Source organism: Triticum aestivum, chromosome 7D, assembly GCF_018294505.1.
Source record: "Triticum aestivum cultivar Chinese Spring chromosome 7D, IWGSC CS RefSeq v2.1, whole genome shotgun sequence".
NCBI lineage: Eukaryota > Viridiplantae > Streptophyta > Magnoliopsida > Poales > Poaceae > Triticum > Triticum aestivum.
In genome coordinates, this window is record NC_057814.1 from 201,405,477 (window position 1) to 201,429,324 (window position 23,848).

Below are 23,848 nucleotides of genomic sequence, written 5' to 3' on the forward strand. Positions count from 1 at the left end.
GTTATTGGCCAGAGAGCTGTCTCGGTCATGTCTGCATGATTCCCGAACCCGTAGGGTCTACACACTTAAGGTTCGGTGACGCTAGAGTTGTTATGGGAATTAGTGTGCAGTTACCGAATGTTGTTCGGAGTCCCGGATGAGATCCCGGACGTCACGAGGAGTTCCGGAATGGTCCGGAGGTAAAGATTTATATATGGGAAGTCCTATTTTGGCCACCGGAAAATGTTCGGGATTTTTCGGTATTGTACCGGGAAGGTTCTAGAAGGTTCCGGAGTGGGGCCCACCTGCATGGGGGGACCCACATGAACGTGGGTAGTGGGGGCAAGGCCCCACACCCCTGGTCAAGGCGCACCAAGATCCCCCCTTAGAAGGAATAAGATCATATCCCGAAGGGATAAGATCAAGATCCCTAAAAAGTGGGATATCAATCGGTGGGGAAGGGAAATGATGGGATTTCTTTCCCCCACCTTTGCCAACGCCCCAATGGACTCAGAGGGCAAGAAACCAGCCCCCTCCACCCCTATATATAGTGGGGAGGCGCATCGGAGCCGCACCCCTTCCCCTGGCGCAGCCCTCTCCCTCCCCAACACCCCCTCCGTAGTGCTTGGCGAAGCCCTGCCGGAGAACTGCAAGCTCCACCACCACGCCGTCGTGCTGCCGGAGCTCTCCCTCAACTTCTCCTCTCCCCTTGCTGGATCAAGAAGGAGGAGACGTCCCCGGGCTGTACGTGTGTTGAATGCGGAGGCGCCGTTGTTCGGTGCTTAGATCGGAATCAACCGCGATCTGAATCGCTACGAGTACGACTCCTTCATCCGCGTTCTTGTAACGCTTCCGCACCGCGATCTTCAAGGGTATGAAGATGCACTCCCCTCTCTCTCGTTGCTAGTCTCTCCATAGATTGATCTTGGTGATGCGTAGAAATTTTTTAATTTCTGCAACGATCCCCAACAGTGGCATCATGAGCTAGGTCTATGCGTAGTTTCTATGCACGAGTAGAACACAAGTTGTTGTGGGCGTCGATTTTGTCAATTTACTTGCCGTTACTAGTCTTATCTTGATTCGGCGGCATCGTGGGATGAAGCGGCCCGGACCGACCTTACACGTACGCTTACGTGAGACAGGTTCCACCGACTGACATGCACTAGTTGCATAAGGTGGCTAGCGGGTGTCTGTCTCTCCCACTTTAGTCGGATCGGATTCGATGAAAAGGGTCCTTATGAAGGGTAAATAGAAATTGGCATATCACGTTGTGGTTTTGGCGTATGTAAGAAACGTTCTTGCTAGAAACCTATAGCAGCCACGTAAAAACTTGCAACAACAATTAGAGGACGTCTAACTTGTTCTTGCAGCATATGCTGTGTGATGTGATATGGCCAAAAGGATGTGATAAATGATATATGTGATGTATGAGATTGATCATGTTCTTGTAATAGGAATCACGACTTGCATGTCGACGAGTATGACAACCGGCAAGAGCCATAGGAGTTGTCTTAATTTATTGTATGACCTGTGTGTCAATGAAAACGCCATGTAATTACTTCACTTTATTGCTAACTGTTAGCCATAGTAGTAGAAGTAACAGTTGGCGAGACAACTTCATGGAGACACTATGATGGAGATCATGATGATGGAGATCATGGTGTCATACCGGTGACGAAGGTAATCATGCCGCGCCTCAAAGATGAAGATCAAAGGCGCGAGATGATATTGGCCATATCATGTCACTCTATGATTTGCATGTGATGTTTGTCATGTTTACATCTTATTTTCTTAGAACGACGGTAGCATAAATAAGATGATCCCTCATAAAATTTCAAGAAAGTGTTCCCCCTAACTGTGCACCGTTGCAAAAGTTCGTTGTTTCGAAGCACCACGTGATGATCGGGTGTGATAGATTCTAACGTTCGCATACAACGGGTGTAAGCCAGATTTACACATGCAAAACACTTAGGTTGACTTGACGAGCCTAGCATGTACAGACATGGCCTCGGAACACAAGAGACCGAAAGGTCGAACATGAGTCGTATAGTGGATACGATCAACATGAAGATGTTCACCGATGATGACTAGTCCGTCTCACGTGATGATCGGACACGGCCTAGTTGACTCGGATCATGTATCACTTAGATGACTAGAGGGATGTCTATCTGAGTGGGAGTTCATTAAATAATTTGATTAGATGAACTTAATTATCATGAACATAGTCAAAAGGTCTTTGCAAATTATGTCGTAGCTCACGCTTTGGTTCTACTGTTTTAGATATGTTCCTAGAGAAAATTTAGTTGAGAGTTGACAGTAGCAATTATGCGGACTGGGTCCGTAAACTGAGGATTGTCCTCATTGCTGCGCAGAAGGATTATGTCCTTAATGCACCGCTCAGTGTGCTGAACCTCGAGCGTCGGTTGTGGATGTTGCGAACATCTGACATACACGTTTTGATGACTACATGATAGTTCAGTGCGTAATGCTAAATGGTTTAGAATTGAGGCACCAAAGACGTTTTTGAAACATCGCAGAACATATGAGATGTTCCAAGGACTGAAATTGGGATTTCAGGCTAGTGCCCACGTCAAGAGGTATGAGACCTCTGACAAGTTTCTTAAGCCTGCAAACTAAGGAGAAAAGCTCAATCGTTGAGCATGTGCTCAGATTGTATGAGTACTACAATCGCTTGAATCGAGTGGGAGTTAATCTTCCAGATGAGATAGTGATGGTTCTCCAAAGTCACTGCCACCAAGCTACTAGAGCTTCGTGATGAACTATAACATATCAGGGATAGATATGATGATCCTTGAGCTATTCGCGACACCGCAAAAGTAGAAATCAAATAGGAGCATCAATTGTTGATGGTTAGTAAAACCACTAGTTTCAAGAAGGGCAAGGGCAAGAAAGGGATACTTCATGAAACGGCAAATCAGTTGCTGCTCTAGTGAAGAAACCCAAGGTTGAACCCAAACCCGAGACTAAGTGCTTCTGAAATAAGGGGAACGGTCACTGAAGCAGAACTACCCTAGATACTTGGTAGATGAGAAGGCTGGCAAGGCCGATAGAAGTATATTGGATATACATTATAATGTGTACTTTACTAGTACTCCTAGTAGCACCAGGGTATTAAAATACCGGTTCGGTTGCTAAGTGTTAGTAACTCGAAATAAAAAGCTACGGAATAAACGGAGACTAGCTGAAGGTGAGATGACGATATGTGTTGGAAGTGTTTCCAAGGTTGATGTGATCAAGCATCGCATGCTCCCTCTACCATCGAGATTGGTGTTAAACCTAAATAATTGTTATTTGGTGTTTGCGTTGAGCATAGACATGATTGGATTATGTTTATCGCAATACGGTTATTCATTTAAGGAGAATAATGGTTACTCTGTTTATTTGAATAATACCTTCAATGGTCTTGCACCTAAAATGAATGGTTTATTGAATCTCGATCGTAGTGATACACATGTTCATGCCAAAAGATATAAGATAGTAATGATAGTACCACATACTTGTGGCACTGCCATTTGAGTCATATTGGTATAAAACGCATGAAGAAGCTCCATGTTGATGGATCTTTGGACTCACTCGTTTTTTGAAAAGTTTGAGACATGCGAACCATGTCTATTGGTTTATACGCATGAAGAAACTCCATGCAGATGGATCGTTTGGACTCACTTGATTTTGAATCACTTGAGACATGCAAATCATACCACATGGGCAAGATGACTGAAAGGCCTCGTTTTCAGTGAGATGAAACAAGAGAGCAACTTGTTGGAAGTAATACATTTGATGTGTGCAATCCAATGAGTGCTGAGGCACGCAGTGAATATCGTTATGCTCTTACTTCACAGATGATTTGAGTAGATTCTAAGTATATTTACTTGATGAAACACAAGTCTGAATTATTGAAAGGTTCAAGTAATTTCAGAGTGAAGTTGAAGATCGTCGTGACAAGAGGATAAAATGTCTATGATATGATCATAGAGATGAATATCTGAGTTACGTGTTTGGTACACAATTAAGACATTGTGGAAATTGTTTCACAACTAATGCCGCCTGGAACACCATAGTGTGATGGTGTGTCCGAACATCATAGCTGCACCCTATTGGATGTGGTGCAAACCATGATGTCTCTTATCGAATTACCACTATCGTTTATGGGTTAGGCATTAGAGACAACCGCATTCACTTTAAATAGGGCACCACGTAATTCCGTTGAGATGACACCGTATGAACTATGGTTTAGAGAAACCTAAGCTGTCATTTCTTAAAAGTTTGGGGCTGCGACGCTTATGTGAAAAGGGTTTAGCCTGATAAGCTCGAACCCAAAGCGGATAAATGCATCTTCATAGGACACCCAAAACAGTTGGGTATACCTCCTATTTCGGATCCGGAAGCAAAAGTGATTGTTTCTAGAAACGGGTCCTTTCTCGAGGAAAAGTTTCTCTCGAAAGAATTGGGTGGGAGGATGGTGGAGACTTGATGAGGTTATTGAACCGTCACTTCAACCAGTGTGTAGCAGGGCACAGGAAGTTGTTCCTGTAGCGCCTACACCAATTGAAGTGGAAGCTGATGATAGTGATCATGAAACTTCGGATCAAGTCACTACCAAACCTCGTAGGTCGACAAGGATGCGTACTATTTCAGAGTGGTACGTAATCCTGTCTTGGAGGTCATGTTGCTAGACAACAATGAACCTACGAGCTATGGAGAAGCGATGGTGGGCCCGGATTCCGACAAATGGCTCGAGGCCATAAAATCCGAGAGGATCCATGTGTGAAAACAAAGTATAGACTTTGGAAGAACTACTTGATGGTCGTAAGGCTATTGGGTACAGATGGATTTTAAAAGGAAGACGGACAATGATGGTAAGTATCACCATTAAGAAAGCTCGACTTGTCGTTAAGATGTTTTCCGACAAGTTCAAGGAGTTGACTACGGTGAGACTTTCTCACTCGTAGCGATGCTAAGAGTCTGTTGGAATTGTATTAGCAGTTACTGCATTATTTATGAAATCTTGCAGATAGGATGTCAAAACATTGTTTCCTCGACAATTTTCTTGAGGAAAGGTTGTATGTGATACAACCAGAAGGTTTTTGTCAATCCTAAAAGATGCTAACAAGTATGCAAAGCTCCAGCAATCCTTCTAAGGACTGGAGTAAGCATCTCGGAGTTGGAATATACGCTTTGATGAGATGATCAAAGATTTTGGGTTTATACAAAGTTTATGAGAAACTTGTATTTCCAAAGAAGTGAGTGGGAGCACTATAGAATTTCTGATGAGTATATGTTGTTGACATATTGTTGATCAGAAATGATGTAGAATTTCTGGAAAGCATATAGGGTTATTTGAAAAGTGTTTTTCAATGGAAAACCTGGATTAAGCTACTTGAACATTGAGCATCAAGATCTATAAGGATAGATCAAAAACGCTTAATAGTACTTTCAAATGAATACATACCGTGACAAGATTTTGAAGGAGTTCAAATAGATCAGCAAAGAAGGAGTTCTTGGCTGTGTTATAAGGTGTGAGCATTGAGTGAGACTCAAGATCTGACCACGGCAGAAGAGAGAGAAAGGACGAAGGTCGTCCCCTATGCTTTAGACGTAGGCTCTACAGTATGCTATGCTGTGTACCGCACCTGAAGTGTGCCTTGCCATGAGTCAATCAAGGGGTACAAGAGTGATCCAGGAATGGATCACATGACAGCGGTCAAACTTATCCTTAGTAACTAGTGGACTAAGGAATTTTCTCGATTATGGAGGTGGTAAAAGAGTTCGTCGTAAAGGGTTACGTCGATGCAAACTTTGACACTAATCCGGATGACTCTGAGTAGTAAACCGGATTCGTATAGTAGAGCAGTTATTTGGAATAGCTCCAAGTAGCGCATGGTAGCTGCGTCTACAAGATGACATAGAGATTTGTAAAGCACACACGGATCTGAAAGGTTCAGACCCGTTGACTAATAACCTCTCTCACAAGCGAGATATGATCAAACCCCATCGGTGTTGGATTCATTACAATCACATAGTGATGTGAACTAGATTATTGACTCTAGTGCAAGTGGGAGACTGTTGGAAATATGCCCTAGAGGCAATAATAAAATGGTTATTATTGTATTTCCTTATTCATGATAATTGTCTATTGTTCATGCTATAATTGTATTAACTGAAAACCGTAATACATGTGTGAATACATAGACCACAACATGTCCCTAGTGAGCCTCTAGTTGACTAGCTCGTTGATCAATAGATGGTTATGGTTTCCTGACCATGGACATTAGATGTCATTGATAACGGGATCACATTATTAGGAGAATGATGTGATGGACAAGACCCAATCCTAAGCATAGCACAAGATCGTGTAGTTCGTCTGCTAAAGCTTTTATAATGTCAAGTATCATTTTCTTAGACCATGAGATTGTGCAACTCCCGGATACCGTAGGAATGCTTTGGGTGTGCCAAACGTCACAACGTAACTGGGTGGCTATAAAGGTACACTACAGGTATCTCTGAAAGTGTCTGTTGGGTTGGCACGAATCGAGACTGGGATTTGTCACTCCGTATGACGGAGAGGTATCTCTGGGCCCATTCGGTAATGCATCATCATAATGAGCTCAATGTGACTAAGTAGTTAGTCGCGGGATCATGCATTACGAAACGAGTAAAGTGACTTGCCGGTAACGAGATTGAACGAGGTATTGGGATACCGACGATCGAATCTCGGGAAAGTAACGTACCGATTGACAAAGGGAATTGTATACATGATTGATTGAATCCCCGACATCATGGTTCATCCGATGAGATCATCGTGGAACATGTGGGAGCCAACATGGGTATCCAAATCCCGCTGTTGGTTATTGGCCAGAGAGCTGTCTCGGTCATGTCTGCATGATTCCCGAACGTGTAGGGTCTACATACTTAAGGTTCGGTGACGCTAGAGTTGTTATGGGAATTAGTGTGTAGTTACCGAATGTTGTTCGGAGTCCCGGATGAGATCCCGTACGTCACGAGGAGTTCCGGAGGTAAAGATTTATATATGGGAAGTCATATTTTGGCCACCGGAAAATGTTCGGGATTTTTCGGTATTATACCGGGAAGGTTCTCGAAGGTTCCGGAGTGGGGGGGCAAGGCCCCACACCCCTGGTCAAGGCGCACCAAGATCCCCCCTTAGAAGGAATAAGATCATATCCCGAAGGGATAAGATCAAGATCCCTAAGGAAGGGGGATAACAATCGGTGGGGAAGGGAGATGATGGGATTTCTTTCCCCCACCTTTGCCAATGCCCCAATGGACTTGGAGGGCAAGAAACCAGCCCCCTCCACCCCTATATATAGTGGGGAGGCGCATGGGAGCCGCACCCCTTCCCCTGGCGCAGCCCTCTCCCTCCCCAACACCTCCGTACTAGTAGTAGTGCTTGGCGAAGCCCTGCCGGAGAACTGCAAGCTCCACCACCACCCCGTCGTGCTGCCGGAGCTCTCCCTCAACTTCTCCTGTCCCCTTGCTGGATCAAGAAGGAGGAGACGTCCCCGGGCTGTACGTGTGTTGAACGCGGAGGCGCCGTTGTTCGGCGCTTAGATCGAAATCAACCGCGATCTGAATCGCTACGAGTACGACTCATTCATCCTCGCTCTTGTAACGCTTCCGCATCGCGATCTTCAAGGGTATGAAGATGCAGTCCCCTCTCCCTCGTTGCTAGTCTCTCCATAGATTGATCTTGGTGATGCGTAGAATTTTTTTAATTTCTGCAACGATCCCCAACAGATGCAACCTGCAACGACGATGCTTCGAGAAGGAAACGGCGTCAGAGACATCGCCATCGTCCACCAAGACTGCAATCGACACAATTTTCACCGGAACTCGCGTCACGCTGATCTGGCAGCTAGCTGGATCCGCGAGCACCCTCACCATGAAGACGAACGGGGCCACCTGAATGTCGGTAGAGGACCTCTGGCTGCCCCACACCGGTCCCATCACGGGTCCTCGACTGGCCAAAGCCATGCCTTGACGGATCTGCCTGGGAAGCGAGATCCACGACCGCCGCCGCCCATCGCAGAGCTGGGAAGTGCCACCGGAGCAACCCGCCGGCCATGGGGCCGCCGAAGACTGCCGCCACACGGCTTGGAAGCCGCCCTGGCCGCCGTGCAGGGCACCCTACCCGAGTCGCCCCAGTCGCCTCCAGGGGTAGCCACCACATCCTCCTGCCCCAGTGCCTTTGGCGCCGGGCGCCGCCGCCACCGCGGCCAACGCCGGCGGCAGCGGTGGCAGGGATCTGCCGGGATGGGGAGAGGGTCGGGCGACGCTAGGATTGGATTCCCTCGGTGTCTCCCTGAGGTGGAGGCGCGAGGGGATCGAACTCGTCGATAAGTTCACGACATTCATCCCGCTTTATAGATAAAACGCATACCAAAGTGCACAGCTGAACGGTACAAGATAGTGTGGCAACCCTCTTACAAAGCAGATCCCAGGATAACTGGACAACACAACGACAACGCCACACCACGTCCTAAGACAACTAAGCTACCCGACAACGTCCTCATGAGGGAGAACCACACAAAACGTCAACGCCGAACTCGGCCATAAGTTCTTTTTTTCCGGAAGAATTCTTGTATTACTCAATCAAATCACAGGTACAGTCACGCTTAACAGCGTCTAAAATGACCTTCGTCCCGACCCAAGTCATACAGAAGTTCGGCCTTGAGTCCTCCCAAAGTTTGCCAAAACATGACTAGAATTATTACAACTTCGTCCATTCTCAGTCATACGTTCAAGGGTATAAATTGCGTTTCTCTCAAAATAAAACAATCTTTAAATCTTCAGTAAAGCCCATTCTCATGCTATATCATTCTCTGATTTTCTGCGCTTCTTTTGGGGAGTGCTTCGTTTCGGAAGCTTCAAGCTCATTACACCAACATATTACCAGTACACGCAGAGGTTACAGCTTTAAAAATGAACAAATATGTGCCAATCTTCTTGCAGCCTAGGTGTATATATTTTCTATCCTCTATTCCTGGAGCGTCCGAAGCACCTGGTGCAGCGTCGGAGCAAATCGGGTGACGTTGAGCCTGATGTCCTGCTCCAGCCAGTAGTACTTCATGCCCAGCTGCCACCCCTGCTTATGTATCGACTCCGGGTCACTCACCGCCGGGTGGTCCTTGCCGTACTTCTCGTAGAGCGTGCTCTCCTCGGCGGTGATGCTGTACTCGACGTCCCGCAGCCTCATCTCCTTGGCCTGCACGCCGTAGAATATCATGGCCGAGTGCTCCATGTGGCCCCACGGCACCACCTGCAGCATCGCCGCGTCGGTGCGGAGGAAGAAGAAGTTTGTGAGCCCGGCCCCGTGCGCGCCCATCAGCACGTCGCACGAGTCCACCGCCTTGGAGAACTCCTCGAGCCTCAGGTCACGGCGCGGCTCCACGACCACCACCTCGAACCCGGCGGCCTGCACCGCCGCGGAGATCTCCGGGATGTTGACGAACTTCCTGTTCCGGCCGCGGTTGATGAGCATGAGCCGCGGCTTCCGTTTCCCCGTGCCACCGTCGACGCCGCCGCTCGCGTTCTTGTTGGCCTCCTTGTACGGGATGCCAAGGCCGTCGGGCGGCAGCGAGAAGATGTCCCGGATGTACATGCGGAAGTCCAGCAGCGTGTAGTTGCGCGGCGTGCGGGCCGGGTCGATGCCGAGGTCGCGGTGGCTGCGGAGGCCGACGACGATGCGCGGGTGGCACCGGACGCCGGCGTCCTTGTTGAAGTCGACGATGTCGTAGCGGGACAGGTTGGCGAGGATGAGGCGGTACTTGTCGACGAACCACGGCTGGAGGTCGGTGACGAGGAACTGGACCTCGCCGTCGTAGGCGCGGGCGGTGATGAAGAGCGGGACGATCACGTCGCTGAAGTCGTGCCACGGGTTGGACGTGAGCCCGTTCATGGCGAACACGACGGCCGGGACGGCGTGCTGGGAGGTGCACTCGGGCGCCACCAGGGACTCCGCAGCGCTCAGGGTCTTGACCTTCACCTTCTCGATGTACTCCAGGTACTTGCGGGACTGGTCCTTGATGGCCCATTCCTGGCCGTCGGCGCCGCGTTCGGCTGTGGGCGGTACATAGAGGATGGTACGGTTGACGCCGATGGCCCGGGCGTCGCCGGAGATCTCGCAGATGTCATACCGGGGGTCGGACAAATCGCAGACGGGCTTGGGCGGGGCACCTGCATCCGGCCGACGTTTTACCGTTTCACTGATTCATCAGATTACGAATGACGGCAACTGCACATATGAACGGAAGTGAAATTTTCTGGTAACTAACCATGCTTGACGTTGCTCTCATTCTTGTCGCCGTCTTGACCGAGTTCTTGCCGAATGAGCTCTTCCTCCATCCTGTCACTAGCTTCATTCACTGTCTGGCTTGACAAGTCTGTCCTATTGGTTTGCACGTTATCTGAATCAAATAAATTAACAGCTGGTCAATCATCAGTGAACTAAGTAACAAACCGTAAGAGAGACTAGAGAGTACTACGTATGATGATCGATAAAATAATCATAGTATGCCAAAAACAAACAGTCGATGAGTTAGGCAGTGAAAGGTCGTAGTATTACCGATCGTTTTATTCATTTCGGTTCCAGGTACGTTTTTGTCTTCGATGCGTACTTGTCCCATCGTCTTGGCTGCCTCGTCCTTCTTCCCATTTTCCATGTCATGTACTGCACCTGTCAATGTTAGGTATACATCAACAAACCAAGTTTCGCAGAATTACTTGTCCTTAGATATTCGAGTATATTGTGGAAAGTATAGCGAACTGTAACCACTTGGCCAGCTAGAATGAACTTCTATGTAGTACGTACCAATTTACTACTCCCTCCGTTTCATAACGTAGTGCCTATAGATTTTTTATGAAGTCAAACTTCACAAATTTTGACCAAATGTATAGAGAAAACTATTTATATATACAATGTCAAATATATAAAATATAAAAATACATCTTACGATGAATCTAACAATATATGTTTGGCTTTCTAAATGTAAATATTTTTTTTCATAAACTTGGTCAAAGTTTGTAAGGTTTGACTTTTTTAAAAATCCATAGGCACTACATTACGGAACGAAGGGAGTACTATATTTTCACTTTTTCAGACATAGTTTGGTGTAACTAAAGTTGAAGTAGATGCATGTGTGCGCTCACACAAAACCGCGTAACAATCAACCAACAAGCACACTGCGCACACACGCTCTCTAAAAAAAGTATATATTCTCGAAAAAAAAGTATATTCGTATTCTCTCTTCCGAAAACGTACTACGGTCCTGCCTACACATACTATGTGCTATACCTAATACCCGTGCCACACGTAGGCACATCCCCATCGTTTACTAGTATGCCATTATTAAGCCGCTGATCACGACGCAGCACCCTAACCTATCTTACGTACATGTGCGCGCCGTGGGCCAGGCAGTTCGGTTCCGTCGTTTGACAGGACCCGATGCTCAGCACAGTTCGTTTAGCCAAAAACAAACCCCACAGCATGCTAACAACGACCGAACAGCATTTGATTATTACACAGGGTGGCGATCGATGATCGCGCTAAATCAGAATATAAAGATACGTGTCACCGGACGCGTTAGTCCTAATATACGTACCTTGAGCGGAATTATTATTTGGCGCCGACGACGACGCTGGAGGGGGAGGAGGAGGAGGAGACGTCCTGGCATTCTGTTCGGCCGGCGTGGACCGCAGGGCGACTGCATGCACGTACAAGCGAAATTAGCTGGCTGTATGGTAAGCGTGACGACCTGGCGAATCAACCACATGCTTTGACATTCCACGTTTATACCCCCTTCGTTCATAAATATAAGATGTTCTGCTAACTTTTTTTCGATTCAGATGTATATATACGCATTTTAATGTGTTTGCTTACTCATTTATACTCGTATGTAGTGTATAGTAAAGTATCCAAAAACATCTAGTATTACTTATTTGTGAACGGAGGGAGCACTAGCTAGCTAGTATGACGAAATGTTGCAAATAGATAGGCCGTTACCAATTTAGATATGTGCATGATCCCGTTTTGAGTCTGCTAGAAATACTGCTCGGCGTTAAATTTAGCGCAATAGGTGAGTAGCATGTATTTTTTCTTTTCGAGGGGAGTGAGTAGTATGTATTTGAAGTATGCATTAGCTGAAAATTAATTGTTACGGAAGAATGGCGTGGCTATATGTGGTGCACTCTCAATGAAATTAATAAAACAATTAATGCAGTACAATAATTTGGATGGAAACAAGTATGATTGCATATGTATGGTTTGAATATTTCTGAGGAAGAAGCGTATGTCATTCTCCTGAAAAAGAAAGGTGACTGGTTTTCCACTGTTTTTCTTGATTTGTAGAGCCGGACAAGTCATACATACATAGCCAGTGTGGGAGGAGACTTCCAAATGAAGAGTAGTGTATGGAATCCATACGTCACCGAGTCTACCAGTGGGGTCAAGGGAAACAAAATAAGGATGAATATAGCCGAGTTGAGTTTAGCCATGGAGTCGTGAACAGAAATCGGATGCATTATTCTTCAACTAGTGATAAAAACAATTAAGCTCTAGTATGGCGGACCAGGGTCAAGAGAAACGTCAAGGACGTTACCCCGGTAAACAAGCAGGGAGAACCGCATGCAGGTAATAACTGATAATAATTACTGTAGAAGGTTACCACGGCTACTCAATACTCACCAATGGTGTTGGTCGTCCCGAACTGGCCGGACGCCGTGGTGTAGAGCACGAGGATGACGAAGAAGCCGAAGAGGAAGCCGACCACGGCGCGGTGGTGCTGGGACAGCGCCCTCGCCACGCCCTTCACCGACGGCGCCGCGGCGGCCGACGACGACGACGGGGACGGGTCGGCGGTCATGCCGTCGAAGCGCTCGCGCAACGCCCTCCCGCTCTACCTTCTTTTGTCTGTGTGTAAGTTACAAGGCTCGGCTTATGCGACGGGTAATGTCTGCGCCGCGCGTGTATTTATACAGGCGGCTCGCCGGGCAGAGTGGTAGCGAGTTCCATGTGGCTCTAACTAAGCTTGATTTATCGCCTAAAAAGAACTGGTTTGATTAGTCCACGGAACGTGCCGCTGGCGGCGAGAGGGGGTATCAAATCGTATGATGCGTTGGCCGTTGGCTAGCGAGCTCTCCCGTTCGGCACGTCTCCCTGCGCGCGGTGCGGTGGAGTGGACCTTACACGGCAACAGCCTATCAACGACCCGGTTTGCAGCTCCTTCGCCTTGTGTACTCAGAGCAACTCCAACGCAGGGACCCAAACAGACACGAATTTTGTGCGTTTTTTGTCCGTTTGGGTCATCTATCCATCAAGCGGACGTGGGGCGAACACTGCGGGTATCCAACGGGAGAGCACAAAAGCGGATAGAGCGGATAGGGAGCAGCGAGGCGAGCTGGGGCGAGCTGCGGGGCGTCCACTCCAGCCGCCGCCGTGCCTCTCCGCTTCCCCTCGCGGCGGCGACGGCTTCCACCAGGCGCTCTTCGCTGTGGTGCTCGGCGGCGTTGCCCTGGACGCGGCGCGTTAGGCGGGACAGGCTGGCCTCCGCGCGCCGCCAGGCCTCTCCACTCCAACGACCGGCCGTTGTGCCTCTTCGCTTCCCCTAGCGGCCGCCGGGCCCCTCCGCGCGCCGCCCGTCCGCTTCCCCTCGCGGCCGCAAGGCCCCTCTCCGCGCCGCCCGTCCGCTCCCCATCGCGCCGCCGGGCCTCTCCAGCCGGAATCGGCCGACGTAGCGGAGGCAGCAGAGGGGATCGAGAGAGAAAGTAGTACGAGTGGGATGAGGCGCACCCCTCTTGCTTCTTATCTGCCCTTGGCACTTCGGTCTCGGACCATTGTCCGTTGATGCTGGACCTAAACATGGATATCAATATAAGGAAGCGTTTCAAGTTCGAAGCATTCTGGTGCAAAGCGGATGGATTTATCGACGTTGTCCAAATGGCATGGACGTCAATCCTGTCAGCATCAAATGTGTATCTCACACTACACAATAAGCTCAGAGCCACGGCCGTTAGTCTCCAAAAGTGGAGCGATCGTTGGATTGGGAATGTGAAGCTGCAAATTACTATTGCTATGGAGGTAATCAAGCAACTAGACACTGCTATGGACTCGAGAGAGCTCTCTGAGGAGGAAAGGAACTTGCGGCGATGCTTGAAGAAAAAACTGCTAGGGATGTGCTCTCTGGATAGAACAATTGCAAGACAACGATCCCGGCTGTTGCAATTGCGGGAAGGAGATGGGAACACAAGGCTGTTTCACCAGCAAGCGAGCCACAGGCAGAGGAAGAACATTATTAGGGTTGTGCGGCACAATGGCCAAATATACTCGGGCCGGGAGGAGGTTGCCTCGGCGGTTGATGCATATTACGGGACTGCTTTTGGCACTGTGGAGCCGCGTGAGCACACTATCAACTTGGATGCCTTGAACATACCACATCTGAACCTCTCACACCTTGAGGAGCCGTTCACAGAAGATGAGGTGGAGAGGGTGATTAAATCCATGCCCCCGGATAAAGCTCCGGGGCCGGACGGATTCACAGGCAGGTTCTATGAAATGTGTTGGCATATCATCAAAGAGGATTTCATGGCAGCCATGCGCTGCTTCTACAATGGTGACATGAGGGTATGGCAGCGATAGACAAGTCTCTTGTTACCCTCCTGCCGAAGAAAGAGGGGGCCCTGGATGTGGGGGACTTCCGTCCCATAAATCTTGTGCATAGTGCAATCAAAATCTTTGAGAAAGTGCTCGCGTGCAGACTAGTGGTGGACTTGCCGAGACTCGTAGGCAATCATCAGAGAGCATTTGTGAAGGGTCGATCGCTGCATGACAACTTCATGCTAGTACAATGCATGGCCAGACGCCTCAACGCCTTGAGAAGCCCGACGATTTTACTTAAGCTCGATATCTCAAAAGCCTTTGATTCGGTGAGGTGGCCTTTTCTCCTGGAGTTACTATAGCAAATGGGCTTTGGACCACGGTGGAGATCATGGATATGCGGTATACTTGCAACCTCATCCACCAGGGTCATGGTTAATGGTGACCCTGGTGACACTATCCTCAACTGCAAGGGGCTACGACAAGGCGATCCCATCTCACCAATGCTATTCATTCTGACTATGGAGCCGCTTCAGCGTTTGTTTGAGTTTGCTGCCAGTGGAGGATTCCTTGCACCCTTGGCGCAGGTAGGCCTAAGGAAGAGGCTTTCCATCTTTGCGAATGATGTGGCTTTGTTTGTGAAGCCTATCCCTATGGATCTTGCTATCTGTCGGTGCATTTTTCAGCTGTTTGGAGAAGCGTCAGGCCTCAAGATCAACATGAACAAGTCGGCAGCCTTGCCAATACGCTGCACGGAGGAGGAAGTCAACTTGGTTTGTAGTCAGCTTGGATGCCCCGTGGGATCGTTCCCTATCAAGTACCTTGGCCTGCCATTGTCCTTACGGAAGCAGACCGCGCCCCAGCTACAATATCTTGTGGATCAAATGGCGAACAAGTTGCCCACGTGGAAAGCTGCCCTGATGCCGAAGAGTGGTAGATTGACCTTGGTACATTCGGTCCTATGTGCCATGCCAATTCATGCGATGATGGCAATGGACTTGCCCATAAAGACGATTGAAGCTATAATCAAGATATGTCGAGGCTTCCTCTGGTGCGGAAGATTGGAAGCGAAGGGTGAAAACTGTACTGTGGCATGGGACGTTGTTTGTGCTCCCAAATAGGCGGGAGGCTTAGGCTTGCCTAACTTGAGATGGATGAACGTGGCCATGTAGTCTAGATGGCCCTGGCTTAAAAGAACTGATGTGACCAGACCATGGAATGAGCTCCGCATTAAAGTCCCTAAGGAGTCCACGCTAATCTACCAGGCAGCCGCTACGAGCACTGCTAACGATGGGCGCACAACACTCTTCTGGGAAGATCGATGGTTGCATGGGCAGAGGGTACAGGAGGTTGCACCTTTGATCTACAACAGTATACCGAAAAGGATCCGAACCTCTATGGTGGTTAGGCAGTCCACCAAGGATGGCGCTTGGGCCAGGGATGTGGACCTGAACCTGGGGCCGGATGCGCTGCAGCAATTCTTGCTGCTTTGGCAGAGCGTGAGCACTTGGGAGGTTGTGGAAAGCATGCAGGATGCTACCTCATGGTCTTGGGAGACGAATGGTCAGTTTTCGGTCTGATCCGCGTATGCAGCCAAGTTTTGGGCGAGAGAGGTTATACCCACGGCGGACCTAACTTGGAAATCACGCGCGCCATCACAATGCAAATTCTTTGCCTGGCTGGCCTTGCGGGATCGATGCTGGACGTCTGATCGCCTAGCACGGCGTGGGCTACCTCACCAGGATGCGTCTCCTTTTTGTGACCAGGAGTAGGAAACAATCAACCACCTACTACTCACGTGCGTCTTTTCCAGGACGGTCTGGAAGGAGATTTGCGAGGCTTTTGAGCGGCCAGACTGGGCGCCGACGCAGCACGACATCCTTGCACCTTGGCTATGCAACAAACATGGACTGAACGGCATGAGCATCAAGGATCTGCGTACTATTCTAGGACTAACTATGTGGGAGCTATGGAAGCATAGGAATGCCATTGTCTTCGATGGGGCACAACCCTCGTGTGGGTGTCGGCAGGCCTACTGAAAGGGGATGTAAGCCCCTTCTTCAGTTGGCTGGCACGATGGGATAGACGTGAGGAGTAGCGTACTTTAAGCATTGAACATTGTATTATGGCGGAGGCATTCTTTTACCCTTCTTTTTTAATATATGATATGCACACTCGTGTATATTCGAGAGAAAAAAAAAGTTGTACAAGAGAGAGAGAGAGACGAGAGATGCGTGCTAGCGCAGCTGTGCGCGGTCGCTCGTAGGTAGGACCAGGGCGGACACGAGCGGGCGGTAGCGAGCGACGAGAGCATCCGCTTCTGTCCTCTTCGTACCCATTTGTTCCCAGATTTGGGTCAAGTTTGGGTCGGGGATGGACAGCAGGCGGACACGGACGTCCGTTTGGGTCGTCCCATTAGGCCAAGCTTTATGTCCGGATGATCCAAACACACAAAATGGATCGGCCCCTTGGAGTTGCTCTGACTGACTGATGATGCACGCACGCACTTTTGTTTCTGGCGTAATAACAGTGTGCCCGCGGACGGGTCGTGCTCAAGAACTGTTGGCATGCCAGCGAACGGGTTTTTTTTTTTTGCGAGGATGCCAGCGAACGGGTTTGCTAAGCATAGGTCGACCAGTTTTTGTTTATATCTCAGTCGACGTGATTTGACCGTCCGATGCCCTTGGTTTGTATGGGGTAATGATCGTTTCGGCTCATGGTGAAAATTGAATAATGCTAGACCTACGGAGAAATAATTAAGGATTCAACGGACTATCTAACGCGGAGGATTAGAGCATGAAAAACATATTTCCTTTCCCCAATAAATTGCATGTATTGGGGGCTGACGTAAAAACACACACACACACACACACACTCCAACAGACTTCTAGACTCTCATTTGTCAAAAAATTAATCAGCTCCATCTCTCCCAATATATTGGGATTTTTTTGTCCCTCCCAATATTTCTTCTGATAATTGCCATGTCTCATTTTTCAAAAAATTATTGTGATGTCTCAATAATCACCTCCATCTCTCCCAATATTTTGGGAATTTTTGGCCCTCCCAATACTTCTTCTGATAATTGCTATGTCTTATTTTTTAAAAAAATATTGTGATGTCTCAGTAATCACCTCCATCTTCCCCAATATATTGGGAATTTTTGGCCTTCCCAGTACTTCTTGTGATAATTGCCACATCCGAGGGACATCACCGGAAACCGCCACGCCGCGGCCGAAGACCACAGTGGCCATCGCCACTTGCCCGCACGCCGTTGCTCCACCGCCGTCGGTCGACGAAGACCATCGCCACTGCCGCCATGGTTCCGGAGTCCGCCGAGCCACCATCGGAAGAGAGAATGTCATCACATTGACAAGTGGGGCCTCGAAGTCAGATATATTGCGAAAGAAAGTATTGGGTCTCTGAAAAAACATCTCACATTCACAATCTCCCCAAATTATAGGGAGAGCCGAAAAATACGCTTATGGGAGGGGGTGGGGCTCGTGAGGTTGTTGGAGATGCTCTACGCTTGGAGATTAGTGAGGATGAGGACATGTACATGCGTAATCCCTACCGTAAGTTTTTTTTAACATTTAATCCCTCCTGAAGGGTTCATGTTGTCTTTTAAACATATTACTGGATGCAAAAATATATATTCATGTATTGAAAAGTTTTCTAAAAGGTTCCTTGATTTACATAAATTTGTTTGTCACTTCAATATATATATTCATATACTTTGGAAAAATGATTACATATTAGTACGAAAGCAAAAACATAACCAAAAATAGTAACATCAAAAGGAAATATTAAAAAGAAAATTAAAAAAAGTAAAATAAAAATAAAATGCATGGAAGAGAAAATGAAAACACTAAAAAAGCAAGCAACCATATAAGTTTTTTAACATGCGCCCTGCCCATGTAGCTCCCTTTCAGGTGTTGTAGAGCACCCCACTGGCAAGTCCTATTCACCGCCTTTAGCACCATATTGCCGCTGAAACACCCCCATGGACCTGCCTAGGTAGTGCTCTTGTTGCCAGAAAAATCAGACGCCACCTGGTATAAACGGAAACTCGACAGGAGATGGCTCCCAAAATATTATTTATATTTTATAAATTTGCCTAAATAGGCTATTATTTAAATTTGCCTAAAATAGGCTATTATTTAAATAATGTATTATTGGAAAATATTTTCATGAATATTAGAAAATGTCTAGGAACTATAAATGTTCATGATTTTATTTAAAAAAGCACACATCTGAAAGAGAGTTCACTAATTAAAAACATCAATTTTAAAAATACATGTTTTAAACATTATTCATGTATTAGGAAAAGTACAATTAAAAATGTACTAAACATAAAAAATAAAAATGAATAAATAAATGATGAATACGAGAAAAACCATGGAAAACCTGTAGAGAAATAAACAAAAAAACCTAGAATATAGATCGATTGAATATGCTACAGTCTTACGCATGGTAGCTATATTCACCGTGTTAGTTGGGCCTGACGCAATAACAACTATCCTTCACTATGACCGAGGGTAATATGCCAGTTTTTGCTAGACAACCGACCAAATCAAGAAACCAACAAAGAAACTGCCAGAGGATGAGACGTGAGCTGGGCTAGCGAGCAAGTGCATTGTGCGTGCACATAGCACACGGAACAGGGGTACATAGGATAAATATTGTTTTGTGGGAGCTCCTAATCGGCATCTTCAGCACCGGTTAGAAGAAAGAGAGCACGCGTGACATCCCTCATAGGCTGACAAACAGGAGGCCTTATCTCCAGTTCGCTCGTTCTAAAAAAAACAAAAAACTGCGTTGACCAGTCCACGGTTTGATCATTGACTATTCAAAAAATAGAAAAAAGGGAATTCAAAAAACTTCATCAATTTTTATAAAAAACATCACCAAATAGCAAGGGGTTCAAAGATTTTGAATTTTTTAAATCATTTAATTTTGAAAAAAGTTCATCAATTTTGGAAAAATTCATCGATTTTTAAAATGTTTTTCATCATTTTTGGGAAAAAGTTCACGAAAAAGCGAAATAAGATCACTGATTTTGAAAAAAACTTGCACAATTTGAAAAAAGAAAGAAGGAAAAAACACCTAGGAAAGCCAGATAGAAATACGTAGAAAAAACAAACAGAAAACAGAAACAGGTCGGCCCGCTACTAGAGCTAGTGTATAGGAGGGTGTGTGCCCGGTACCGAATAGCCTTTAAGCGGCGCCTTAAGCACCATATAGGAAATGCCTTATTTTGGGAGCTCCTAATCGGTGCTCTAGACGCCGGTTGGCACTACTAGTGCTCACTCGCCCACGCTCATGGGCCGACCCATCTCGAAGGTGATTCCTTGATTGCATTTCACCGGTTTCCTCTAGTCGCTCGATCACAATTGACCGAGCGCGGTGGACCAGTTGATCGGTCAACCATAGACTTCACAAGTAGATAAGGAAACAAATAATTGTTTTTGCAGAAAATCAAAAAAGTTCATGAATTCAAAAATTTCACATACTCCAAAAAGTTCACACATTTGATAAAAAAATAATGATTTAGAAAAATAGTAATTTTTAATAAAATAATCAAATTTGAAAAAAAATAATCAGATTTGGAACTTTTTTCAAAACTTTTGAAAAAATATTGATTTCCGAATAGGTTTACCCAATTTATAAAAAGTTCATAAATTTTGAAATAAATTTTATGGAATTTGAAAAAAATCATTGAATTTTTAGAAAAAAGTTCATGAATTTGGAAAAAAATTCACCAAATTTGGAAAATCTCGTGGATTTGCAAAAAAAAAATTTCAATTTTGCTAAAAAAAATCACGCATTTTCAATAAAATGAAAAAGAAAAAGAAAAAAAAAGAAATATGTGAAGAATAAGAAGATGTAACTAATTTAATTCGGCTGGGTTGCGTGGTTGGCTGCTCTAGAGGAGGAGGGCGGGGTTTGAACGATACACCGCTCACACACTTTTGGGGGGGTTTAAAACAAAAAAGGTGGGTCAGGCAGCGCCGAGGGTTGCTCGGGGGGGGGGGGGGGGAGGGGAGGTGTGTGCCCATTTGTAAATAATACTGCAACGGAAGAAATGCCCTTGTTTTCTGCCTTCGGTAATGGTAAAACACAAACACTACGGGCTGGCCCATGTACGACTTTATTATATTAGTTTTTCATCTTGAGGAACCTTCTAGAAGCTTCCCACCATTTTTTTTCTTTCATGTGCTTGTTTCTAGTTTACTGGTTTCCTTTGTGTTTTTTCAGTTATATTTTCTATTATCCTTTTTATTAACTTTTCTTTACCATTCATGAGAATTTTTTCTAGTTTGTGAATATATTTTTCTAATTCTTGGACACCTTTCAAAATTTGAAACATTTTTTTCAAATACCTTTTCTATTTTCATCATTCTAAGCATAATATCCATAAAATAATTAAAAAATAGTTGAAAACTGGTTGTCAGAGAGCATGCGGCTTATATTTTTTTCCTGAAGGGAAGGGCCGGTTTTGCTATACAGCCCACCAAATCAACAAGTCACTAGAGAAATCATCCAGAAATCAATAGGGATATGGGCTGGCCCCACTGAGTGAGTGGGTTCATAGTCAACAACAAAAACTGAGCGACTGTGTTGTGTGGTTTCCTTTTTTTAGACAATCTGTTGTGTGGTTTGCTTCTTATTTTGTGTGTAGGATTATCCCTATTTGTTGCTCAACGCGAGTAAAGATGTAGGCAAAATGCACTGATGAGGAGCCCAATTGGCTCGTACATGATTTTGATTTTCTCATTTTAGGGAACTTGTACTATAAAATTTCTTTTCCCCTCTTTGTTTTTTGTACCAGTTTTCCTTTTTGGTTTATTTTATTATTTATTATTTCTTTTCCTTAAATAAATGTTCTTAGTTTTAAAAAATGCCCTCAAAATTGTACTCTATTTTGAAAAATATTTAAAACATCAAATATATTTAAGAAAAAATTACAATTTTTAAAAATATTTGCAAGTTTAAGAAAATGTTTGATTTTTTAAAGATTTTCAAGATTTTTAGAATGTTCTAAGTAACAAAATATGTTTTTTTACATTTTTTGTTATAAATATATGTTTGGTACATTTTTTTTGGAAAAAACCACAAATAAACACCAACTGAAAACTAATAAATGAAAGAAAAAAATGTAGAAAAGCCGCTCACTACAGAAAGTCGTTACAAGCTAGTGCTAAACGGGCTGGCTTAGTGATCTAAACGTTCTTGTATTAGTTTACGGAGGGAGTACGACATTTAGTCACACGGACCGATACTAGGAGGTCCCGAATAGGAGTACCCAAAAAAGGCATTTCCTACATGACACTTATTGCGCCATTTCGTCGTCGTTTCGCACAGACCGGACGAACTGGCGAATAGGAGTACCCAAAAATGGCATTTCCTACATGACACTTATTGTTTTCTTTACAGTTATTTTGGTCTATTTATTTATCTCCCTTTTTAGATTACTTTATCTTTTTAAATGTGCACGGAATTTATAATTTTGTTTACATTTTTTAAAGTATTCTAATTGAAAAAATGTTCCCTTTTTTAATAAAATATTGCAAAATGCAGAAAATACAAAATCTTAAGTCGTATTTTAAATGTTCAACTTTTCTAGTAGGCAATTAAAGAGAAGTTCCAAATTAATCGTTTTCATGATACGCAGATGTGGGAACTCCAAGAAGAAGGTTAAGTTGCAACTTCATCCATGCTCGCATGAACATCTGTGCCATGGAAGGTGACGTTCGTATGCACGGCAAAGCCGCCACTGTCTACATGGTCTCAACGACTGACGACAGCTACCGGACGGAGGACGGGGCGGTCACAATCCGCCCATTCCCGCGCAAGTGGGAGATACAGACGATCTAGCAGGTTCAGGAGGTGACCATCCGCTCGAGCGCCCCGGGTGCCATGAACATGGTCCTGCCATGTTGCACAATCACCCACTATGTCCCTGCAATGGTCTTTTCCGCCTGGACTACAACAACAACTTCTACCACGACATGGCCAACATTGTTGTCCCTCTCTACAACACAACAAGGGTGTACAACGGTCGCGTCCATCTCTTGGACACCGACTACAACCGCAAATGGATCGTCAAGTATCGACACATCCTCGCAACACTTTCCATCTACCCGGTCATCGATTTTGACACTGGCGACGCTGTGCGCTGCTTCCCATCGATGCAAGTAGGCATCAAGAGCCATAAGGACCTAGGGATCATTCTTGCTCTTTCCAAGAAGGGCTATACGATGATGGACTTTCGGGACTTCCTCCGGTCAGCCTACTCGCTGAAATGTGTGCGGGCAACCCCTACAAGTCATACCTTCGGCGATAGGCTTGATCTTGTCATGCTATTGCAACGCCACTCGAGGGCGCTCACAAATAAGGCAGAGGCCATTGTGACTGCCACTGAGGTCGGATTTGAGGTGGTGGTCGCAGGGCCGAAGGTCGTGCGTGACATGGCCCAGTTCGCGGAGGTGGTGAACTCATGTGATGTAATGGTGGGCGTGCACGGCGCCGGGCTCACCAATATGGTGTTCCTCCCGCACAATGGAACGTTGATGCAGATAGTCCCGTGGGGCGAGATAAAGTGGCCGTGTTGTATTGCCTTCGGCCAGCCCACACCTGACATGGGGCTTCGGTACGTCGAGTACGAGGCAAACACTGAGGAGATGGCGCTCAAAGACATATATCCGAAGGACCACGCCATCTTCACTGTGTTGGGGAACGTAGTAATTTCAAAAAATTTCCTACGCACACGCAAGATCATGGTGATGCATAGAAACGAGAGGGGAGAGTGTTGTCCACGTACCCTTGTAGACCGTAAGCGGAAGCGTTATGAAAACACGGTTGATGTAGTCGTACGTCTTCACGATCTACCGATCCTAGTACCGAACGTACGCCACCTCCGCGATCTGCACACGTTCAGCTCGGTGACGTCCCACGAACTCACGATCCAGCAGAGTGTCGAGGGAGAGCTTCGTCAGCACGACGGCGTGATGACGGTGATGATGAGGCTACCGGCGCAGGGCTTCGCCTAAGCACTGCAACGATATAACCGAGGTGGAATATGGTGGAGGGGGGCACCGCACACGGCTTGGAACAATCAACTTGTGTGTCCTAGGGTGCCCCCTACCCCCGTATATAAAGGAGCAAGGGGGAGGCCGGCCGGCCTTGGGGCGCGCCAAGGAGAGGGGGGTCCTCCTCCTAGTGGGAGTAGGACTCCCCTTTCCT

At 46.4% G+C, this 23,848-nt stretch overlaps 1 protein-coding gene and 1 pseudogene across 1 annotated transcript; one reads left to right on the forward strand and one right to left on the reverse strand.

The window, feature by feature from the left end:
- Positions 1-8,773: 8,773 nt before the first annotated feature.
- On the reverse strand, positions 8,774-13,029 carry LOC123168029 (beta-1,2-xylosyltransferase XYXT1). The gene is made up of 5 exons (XM_044585893.1): positions 12,698-13,029; positions 11,616-11,717; positions 10,580-10,690; positions 10,290-10,421; positions 8,774-10,191 (listed from the first exon to the last, which is right to left on the reverse strand). Exons 1-5 carry the CDS (start codon positions 12,873-12,875, stop codon positions 8,993-8,995), a joined length of 1,722 nt encoding a protein of 573 aa, XP_044441828.1. The 5' UTR covers positions 12,876-13,029; the 3' UTR covers positions 8,774-8,992.
- Positions 13,030-15,036: 2,007 nt separating this feature from the next.
- LOC123171035 (alpha-1,3-arabinosyltransferase XAT2-like) overlaps positions 15,037-23,848 on the forward strand; it is a 56,584-nt pseudogene continuing 47,772 nt past the window's right edge.

Coding starts and splice junctions, on each gene's coding strand:
- LOC123168029 (XM_044585893.1), bottom strand. CDS start 12,875: ATGACCGCCGACCCGTCCCCGTCGTCGTCGTCGGCCGCCGCGGCGCCG. Junction 11,718..12,697: donor CGGGACGACCAACACCATTG/GTGAGTATTGAG, acceptor ACGTGCATGCAG/TCGCCCTGCGGTCCACGCCG. Junction 10,691..11,615: donor AAATAATAATTCCGCTCAAG/GTACGTATATTA, acceptor TAACATTGACAG/GTGCAGTACATGACATGGAA.